At 38.2% G+C, this 9,769-nt stretch overlaps 1 protein-coding gene across 2 annotated transcripts in view; it reads left to right on the forward strand.

The window, feature by feature from the left end:
• NNT (nicotinamide nucleotide transhydrogenase) overlaps nucleotides 1-9,268 on the forward strand; it is a gene marked incomplete at both ends in the record, with an annotated part of 102,878 nt that extends 93,610 nt beyond the window's left edge. For both annotated transcript variants that reach the window (XM_080704795.1, XM_080704796.1), the window contains 3 exons: nucleotides 4,897-5,015; nucleotides 6,311-6,426; nucleotides 9,119-9,268. In XM_080704795.1, the coding sequence (XP_080560921.1) occupies nucleotides 4,897-5,015; nucleotides 6,311-6,426; nucleotides 9,119-9,268 (385 nt within the window). The remainder of the gene's footprint in view (nucleotides 1-4,896; nucleotides 5,016-6,310; nucleotides 6,427-9,118) is intronic.
• Between the last annotated feature and the right edge of the window lie 501 nt (nucleotides 9,269-9,769).

Consider the following 9,769-nt stretch of genomic DNA (forward strand, 5'->3'; position numbering starts at 1 on the left):
TTTATCTCTTTTTGGCTCTCTCTGAGTTCTTTTCGAAGCACCTCTATTATTTCTACAGTTATTTTCCTGATTTGATCTTCTAGAAATCTCTGATTTTCTGTTTTATCGGGTTCTGATGTTGTGGGGTTGTGGGCATTAATTGCTCCAGTATTATTCCTCTTTCCCATGATTTTGAAAGTTTGTGCCTTCTCTGGGTTCTTCCATTGGGTCACTATGACTTCCCTTAAGGTGTTCTGGATCTCGAGTCAGTAGTATCTCAGACCCCACTACTCCTTTACTGGGTTGTATCACAGAGTCTCCGACCCAGAGAGTAGATAGAGGCTGCTTTAGACTGTGGGGGGTGCCAGGTTGCACGTTCTCCTATGGTGTGATATCTCTGCCACCGCCCCTCCCCCACTGGGTCAAGTCCCAGGGAGTACAGTACTGGGATTTCTCCTCTGTGGCCCACAATTTGACTCACTGTTCTTGAGTACGCAGATGTAGCTGTACTGGATTCGATGGATTCTCTGCTGCTGCCGCCGGTGGCAATATGGCGCCGCTGCCACGCCCTCGGCTATGAGGCTGGTGTATTTCTTCTTGGTTTTGAGTTCCACTCTGAATCCCTGCAGCGTGTACCTGCGGCGAGAAATTCCACCTGGCTGTTCCGCAGCAGCTCACCTCGGCTTGCTGTAGCCGTCCAGTGAATTTGCCGCTACCGCCGGCAGTATGGCACTGCTGCTGCATCCTCGGGTGTGAGGCCAGTTATCTCCTCTGTGGCTCTGAGCTCTGTTCTCAGTCCGCTTTCTCTTGGAGCCTGGTGATTTTTTTGTTTCTCTGGTGATGGTGTTTTCTGGCTATGAAAGGCGCTGATTTTGTGGTAATGGAGATTGGTTGTTAGTGGGGCTCTTAAGCCCCGCTTTTCTCGGTCGCCATCTTCCCGGAAGTCCCCTGTCCTTGCTTTTTCTTATGTGGTGTATTAATTTGTTGATTTCCAAATGTTGAATCATCCTTGCATCTTTGGGATAAAAACTACTTGATCAAGGTATATAATCTCTTTAACATGTTGCTTTTTGATTTACTAATATTTTATTAAGGATTTTTTCATTTCTGTTCAACAAGGATATTGATCATTAGTTTTCTTTCTTTGAAATGTCCTTATTGGGTTTAGGTATCAAGGTGATACTGGCTTCATAGAATGAGTTCACAGTGTTTCCTCCCTTTTAGTTTTATGGAATAATTGGAGGAGCATCACCATTAGTGATTTTCTAAATATCTGAGAAAATTCAGCCATGAATCCTTTTTATCCCTGGGCTTTTCCTTGTTGGGAGGTTTTTTTTTTATTGCTGCTTCAGTCTCATTATTTATTAGTCTCTAGGTTTTTTGAATCTTATTGGTTTAATTTTCATAGTTTGCATGTGTGTAGAAATTGACACATTTATCCTATATTTTCCAATTTATTGGAATATAAGCTTTCAAAATAGTCCCTAATGAGTCCCTATAAATTTCAGCTTTTTCTGATGTAATATTCCCATTTTTGTTTTTACTTTTATTAACTTGAGTTTTTACTTTTTTTTCTTGTCTTTAGTTTCACTGAGGGTTTATAAATCTTGCTTATATTTTCAAAGAACCTGATCTTCCTTACATCAATAGTTTGTTATTTTAAAAAATTCTCTCTCATCAAAGGACCTACTCAGCATATGTTCAGTGTTGCAATTAGTCCCTGATACCACTCACCAAGAAACTGTTTTCAGTTCCAACCTATGAAGGAGTTGGAACTATAGACTGTTTCTACTCTACCACCTTGATCTCTGTCATATGACATTTAGAAGAATTTTTAATTAAAATATTCACTTGGAGCTGGGCTTGGTGGTGCACGCTTGTAACCCCAGCATTTGGGAGTCTAAGACAGGAGGATTGAGGTTTGCGGACAGCCTCAGCTTCTACTTAGTGAGGCCCTTTGCAACTCAGTGAGACCCTGTTTCAAAATAAAAAATAATAAATGAGCTGGGGTATAGCTTGAAGGTAGAATGCCTCTGGGTTCCATCCCCAGTACAAAAAAAAATCTCTTGGTACTCATGTTTACCAAATAGTGTATTAAAATCTATAATGTATAACAGTTTCAATTTAAATTCTTCTTAGTTGAGATTTGGATTTTTGACCTTTATAATACTTATTATTAAATATTTACAAGGAATTATCATCTGGGGAGAAAATAGAATTATGGATTCTGTCCACTTAATCCAAAGCTTATAAAGCAAAATGGCTTCTTTGTAAATATCTTGTTTCTAATTGAACTTTATCACCCTAATTGAACTTTATATATGCTGATAATTTATATAGTACCAATACCAGTCTGTATTGTGATGGCTGCAAAGTTTTTAAAATTTTACCACATTTCCCCTGTCCATAAATATAAGGGAAAGTGCTTCCTTCTTAAGTTATTTATATCTTTTCTTATTGATTTAGGAATCTGCTATCAATATTGACTCATGATTTTCCATTTTCTCCATTTGTCTTTATTCTGATGTTTAAGTAGCTTTCTTGCTTTTACACACACTAGTATCATGTGTATTACATGTTCATGCCACTCTCTATGTGCATTTTTTTGGATTTTTGTCTTCATTTTTTGCAAGGAATGACAAATACAGCCACATTCCTCCTCTTTTTCTTGTTTTTCCTCTTTTCTTTTTTTGAGGTACTGGGGCTGGAACCCAGGATCTCATGCATGGTAGGCAAATGACCTACTACTGAACTATACTTTCAGCTTTTTATTTAATTTTCAAATTTAAATTGTTACCACATTTAAATGAGCTTTACCTTGGTTAGGTCTGTTATCTTTTTCTTGTTGCTTCTGTTATTATCCATGAACCTACAAGATTATTTGGCTATCCCATCACAGAAGAAGAGAGTACAAGTTCTGAATTGAAAACTGTGATGCTTACTTATAAAATCAGGCACTATTGAAACTTCCACCCATCCTATCTTTTCTAAGGCCATTGCTGTCAGTAGGCTTATTCTGATAATTTCCATGTAATATGTTTTCTTTCACAGTTTATTTTTTGTGTACAGGGCTAAATGTATATAAAAAAGATATTAGCTGGGTGTGGTGGTACACACCTCTAATCCCAGTACGTTGGAGGCTGAGACAGGAAGACTATAAGTTTGAGGGCAGCTTTAGCAACTTAGTGAGACCCTGTTTTCAAATAGATGCATATATATATATATATATATATATATATATATATATATATATATGTGTGTGTGTGTGTGTGTGTGTGTGTGTGTGTGTGTATGTGTATGTTAGTGGTAGAGCAACTTTGGGTGTATCCTGGAGGTAGAAGACCTCTGGATTCCAGCCCCAGTATCACACACACACACACACAAATCCCTAAACTAAGTGGTTTAGAGACTCTTGAGGTTGGTGAACACAGTGAGGTGCTGGGAGAGTGGCACATGGAATTTCTACTCATTCCTCTTCTCCAAACCTTGCTTTATGAACCTCTACTATTTGGCCCTTCCTGAATCATATTCTGTAAAATAATTTGTAAACATAAGTGTTTTGTGAGCTGTTCTAGTAAATTATCAAAACTGAAGAGGGTCTGAATTGTTTTAAGGATAGGTAGTAACATGGGACTTGTGGCTGGTATCTGGAGTTGGAACAGCCTGTGAGAGGAGCCCTTAAACCTGGGAAATCTGATATTCTAAGTGATTACTTTAAAAATTGAATTGGTAGCCGGGCGTGGTGGCGCACGCTTATAATCCCCGTGCTTGGGAGGCAGAGACAGAAGGATCGCGCAGGTTCGAAGCCAGCCGCGCTGGCTTAAGAGACCCTGTTTCAAAAATATAAAATAGGTCTGGGAGTGTAGCCCAGAGATAGAAGGGCTTCCAGGAACCCCAGTACCACAAAAAAAAAAAAAAAATTGAATTGGATGATAGGATACCCAGTTGATGTTTGGAGTGTTGGAGAACTGTTTCTCGGTGCAGGAAAAACCCATACATTTGGTATCAAAAGTGTTATGAGTAGAAACACTATTTGATCATCCCTAGAAATTTTTTTTGGAATTGAATTCCTCAGAATTTGAGGGTTTCTTCTAAATATTTGCTTTGTAATGAAAAAGGTGCAAACCAAGGGAATTTTCCCCTATATATTCATCTATGCAAGTATTTGATAATTTTTAAATAGATTATAACATTGTTGGAACTTTCTGGAGTTTTTGATTGTTTTCAAAGGACAACATAAAATGGGTTATTGAAACAGAACACCCTATTACCTTAATTAACCCGCGCTAGCACTGATACATAGGTCTTTTTCAAATTTTTTTGACAACACTTTTCTATAGCCTTTGCCATGAAGTGGACTTATTATAATAGCCAGTTATAGCCAGGGGAAAAGGTGCAGTCCTGTAGTACCAGCTTTTGGGAGACCGAGACAGGAGGTTCACAAGTTCAAGGCCAGCCTGAGAAATTTAGTGAGACCCTATCTCAAAATAAAAAATAAAAAAAGGGGCTGAGCATTCAGCTTAGTGGTAGAACACCCCTGGGTTCATTCCCCACCATTGTGTTGGAAAAAAATTCAGAATATATCAGGAAGTTTCATGAGAGAACATAATGTTTTGAAATGCAAGGGGATATTTATTAATATTCTTAGAAGTTCATTGTGTTTGATATATATGTTATACTCTTATTTTTATGAGGGAAGATACATTTTATATATACTAAAACACTGAATTTCCAACTTCAGTGTTTGTAGACTGATCATATATTTGGACTAATTCTACTTTTGTTGTAGAGATCAGATAGTACCAGGAGAGAGCAGACACGCCAAGAACAAAATGTGCAGATTTGGAGGTGATACTGGGGCCTCTGTACACTTTAGCCTCTCAAGTAAGGCCAGCTGTTCATTTGTTTCATGTCTAGGTTTGGAATTCACCCAGTTGCAGGCCGAATGCCTGGTCAGCTTAACGTGCTGCTGGCTGAGGCTGGGGTGCCATATGATATCGTGTTGGAAATGGATGAAATCAACCATGATTTCCCAGGTAAGCGATGGGGATGATGGTGATATTTCAATATTCTTAGTGTGAATGAAGTGATGCCAGACTTCATATTCCATTTGTGGAATCACTGAAGAGCTCCTGGTCAGATGAAGAATAATCTGCACAGAGTAGGTATGCAACCCAAAGTAGGTAAGCACAAGACACTATTGAATCAGGTGCAGCAGATTTGTAAGCAGCATGGTTTTGTTCTGTGAAGAACTGAAGGATGATAAAAAATCCTGGGCTGCAGAGCACAGGTGAATGTTGAGATCTGGGCAGACCTGGCTCTTCTGAATCCAGGTCCCGACTCTAGCTTGAGCTATTCAGTAGGCTTGGACTGAGTACTCATGCTCAGGCTTCTCATTTATAAAAGTGCCCTGTTGATGATTTAGTATCTGATTCTTGCCAGTATCTGAACTCTTACTGGTTTTAATGGTATCAGTTCATGATCAGTGGAGTAGCTTTCTTTTTTTCCTTAATTTTTATTTTTTGAATACTAGGACTTCATGAGATAAGGTGCCACACTTTTTAGCTGACACTGGGTAAATATGTTGAAAGGTGATTTCATTTGGCCCAAGATCATGTTTGTTAAAATCTTAGACGAGTCCCCTCTTGCAAGTGTCCACTGCAAACTTAAAAAAATAATAACTACATCACTGTTTATTAGAAAAAAATAATGAAATTGTATGTATGTCTAGATGCACATGACATTTTTTTGCAACATACTAAGGTATAGTTTAAGTTATAGTCCTTAAAGAAAGAAAGAATTTAGACAGCTTTAGTTTTATGCCCGCTGTTAAATTTCACTGTTGATAAATTATGTGCAAAACCAGTGCGCTCCAGAAATTATGGACACAGCTTCAATACACATGGACTTTTAGACTATTATCTTTTAGACATTAGATTGCATCTTAATTGGCCATTTTAATAGTTGAAAATAGATGCAAACCTAGAAATTCATGCAACTAGCAAGGTCATTTTGGAATAACAAAAAGATTATGAAATCCAATTAGGTATATTCATTGGAAGGGAAGAAGTGCAATAAAGCAGGCCGTAGTCAGATGGTCAGGTTCAATGCCAGACCTGCTATTGTTTTTTAGCTGTGTGACATTGTCTAAGATGGCTTTTTCTGATAAAGCTGTTTGTACAGTACCTGGCACAAATGAGTATCCTATAAATATTAGCTTACATTATTGTTATTATCATAAAGTTAGATAACTATAATTTTCCTGAAAAGAACCAAAAGTGACCTACTTGGTGCTTTATATTTTGTTTTTTCCTTTTCTTTTAATATGTAGACACTGATTTGGTCCTTGTAATTGGAGCCAATGACACGGTTAATTCAGCAGCTCAAGAAGACCCCAACTCTATCATTGCAGGCATGCCAGTCCTTGAGGTCTGGAAGTCAAAGCAGGTAAAGTTTCAGACTTGAATTCCATTCTGATGATCAACGATTACTTGAAGTGCACACACAGAGCCAGGCGTGGTGGTGCATGTCTGTAATCCCAGTTCTTCAGAAGTGGAGACAAGAAGATTGTAGGTTCAGCAATTTAGGGAGATGCTCAGCAACTTAGTGAGACCCTGCCTGTTTCAAAATCAAAAAAATAAAAAGGGGTAGGGATGTAGTTCAGAGGTAGAATGTCCCTGGGGTCAGCACCCAGTACATTCACACACGCACGCATGCACGCATATATATATTTATGTATATGTCTATATATACATTTATATATTCAAATATTTATATATTGATTTACACACACACACATACACACACACGCACACACACACACACACACACACACACACACACACACACACACGCCCCATACAACTTTCTTTCTTTGGTCACTTGATGGGAAATGGTGATCCTTTTAGGAGGCCCACAAGTAAGGACATGTTTGGAGCCTGGTTCCTGTGTCCAGCTTCTGTCTGTCCTGTGGCCACCAGAGAACCTGAGTGAGTGCCTCCTCATGAGTAGAACCAGATGAGATTATGTGGATGGATTAGCAAAATCTGTAACCACAGCTGAAATAAAGCCGTGAGTTTTTGGAATGAGTCTGGCCAAATTCCAGCTCGAGTCCAGCGGAGCAGATGGATTTCCTCTGGGACAGTGAGTCAGTATCATCGCCTTCATATACCAAGATGAGCACATTTTTTTAATTTAATTTTTTTGAAAGAGAATTTATATGTTTTTATGAACCCTCCAGCAGAAAGGTGATTTAGAAATCCAAACAATAACATGGCATATGGAAGCAAGCTTTCCTCATACACATTATTTCTGGGGGGGGGGGATCCCTAATTGCTAGATTCTGGAGAACTCACAGGCTTGTAAATTTCTGTCCCATCCAAGGGCATCCCCTACTCCCACTCCAAAGCCATGCCTGCTTGAAGTTATAGGAACAGAATGTACATTTCTTTTTAATTTTGTCTTTCATATTGTAAGCCTAAGAGTTTAATGCTGAGTATTTGAGGTGAGTTACTGTGTGAAATATACTTGCGCATGTGCATATGAAATAATATGGCATCAATAGTCAATGTTTGAGAGTTTGAGGAGTTCACTACTGTGCTAATGTTAGATAATGCGGGAATAAATTTTCACTGTTCCCACTTTTGAATAGGATACACATTCTAGAAGACCATGGGGGGGCGGTTCCATCTTATTAAATATGGATATGACATTCAAGAAGACAGAATATGCAAACCATAATAAATATGCAAACCATAATGCAAACCAGAATAAATGAGTAGAGCACATTAGTGTTGTACATTGACTTCTCCCTTTTTTTGTTTTATGGGAATTTTTTTTTTTTTTTTGGTGGTACTGAGGTTCCTGGAAGCCCTTCTACCTCCGGGCTACACTCCCAGACCTATTTTATACTTTTTTATTTTTGGAAACAGGGTCTCTTAAGCCAGCACGGCTGGCTTCGAACCTGCGCGACCCTCCTGTCTCCGCCTCCCAAGCACGGGGATTACAAGCGTTCTGCTAGTTATTAGTTCCATCCTTAAGGGAAGCTGTATTGCTTTGGTCCTCGAACTTTCTGATATATTTTAAAGCTATAGAAAATAATTGTGCCATTTCTTCATTCAGCCACATTTATTTTAGGATTTGTAGTTGGAGCTTATGCATTAATTTGGTTCTCTTCAGCTTATTCATAAAAAAGCTAAGGGTGCTAGTTTTCTGTCTAGAAAAGGCATTTATTGTCTTTATAGGGAAAAATCACAAAGAACAAAAGCACCAAAATCTTATACTCAGAGATAAACTATTATTAACATGACATTTTCTCTAATGGACTTAAGTGTGGACACACTTTAAAAATTAGCATTAATACCATGTAAACATACATTTAACAATAATCTGGATATACTTAAAAAGTTCCTGTACTAAAGTATTAGGAGCCAGGTGTGATGGCAGAGAGGAGGATGAAACAGGAAGATTGTAGGTTGGAGACCAATCTCCGTAATTTAGTGAGGCTCTCAGTGATATAGCAAGACCCTGTTTCAAAACAGAAAGTAAAAACAACTGGGGTTTGGCTCAGAGGTAGAATGCCCCTGGGTTCAATACTTAGTACCATACATACAAATTAGGAGTGATACATACCTTGTTTAAAGTTAAGAAAGAAGTTTGGTGTGTTATTGCAGTTGAGTGATTATAGAAAATGAGCACTATATTTAGAAAAGCTAGAAGGAAAGTGTTTGGATGTTTTTATCATAAATGATAAATGGTGGAGGAGATAGATAGGTTCAACCTGATTTAAATATCATACAGTGTATACATGTATGGAAATATCATTTAATACCCTATAAATATATATCACAGAAGTTGAATTTAAAGAAAAAAGAAATATACACATTTAAAAAAATAAAAATAAAGCTGGCCATGGTGGTGCATGCGGTGGATACACCTATAATCCCAGTACTTGGGAGGCTGAGACAGGAGGATTGCTGGTTCAAGGCCAGCCTGGTTAACTTAGTGAGACCCTGTTTTAAAATAAAAAATTAAAGGAGCTGCAGTTGTAGCTCAGAGGTAGAACGCCACTGGGTTAAATCCCTAGAACTGCAAAAAGACAAAACAAAACAATGCTACTTCTGTACTCTTTGATTCCTAGGTCATTGTCATGAAGAGGTCTTTGGGTGTTGGCTACGCTGCGGTGGACAATCCAATCTTCTACAAGCCAAACACAGCCATGCTTCTAGGTGACGCCAAGAAGACATGTGATGCGCTGCAGGCGAAAGTTAGAGAATCCTATCAGAAGTAAACATCACCCTGGGGTCTAATGAAGCTTCACTCCAGTGGTAGGCAAACCAAGTAGCATCAGTATAGCTAAGCTCCTGGAAGAAGAAGGAAACAGAAGAAAGCCAAGCAAATAGAGGGAGAGTTTTCAAGAGCAGTGATGCCTTAATTTTAGAAAAGGGATAAAAAATTCTAAATGTCTGTGCATATTTTTTATGTTATGGAGCCAAAGTATTTTATAAATGGAGAAAGAACAGCTTTATTCTGGATATGATCCTGTTGGATTTTTCAATTCCCCTTCAGTAACAAGGAATATTTTTAGAAGCTGAATGTTTAAGACTTCAAGACTTACATTATACTTGGGTATGAACAATGTGATGTGATGTAAACATTGAAGATACATGTATTTATGTTTTCCCCCACCCCAGGAAATGTGACTAATTTGAAACTTCTGTCAACTCCTGAGCTGTCCCATTGAATTTAAACATAGGCTGAATTGATCTTACCAAATTTGTTTCCGTTTTTC

This window comes from Muscardinus avellanarius (assembly GCF_963383645.1).
Source record: "Muscardinus avellanarius genome assembly, chromosome: 1".
Classification (NCBI taxonomy): Eukaryota; Metazoa; Chordata; class Mammalia; order Rodentia; family Gliridae; genus Muscardinus; species Muscardinus avellanarius.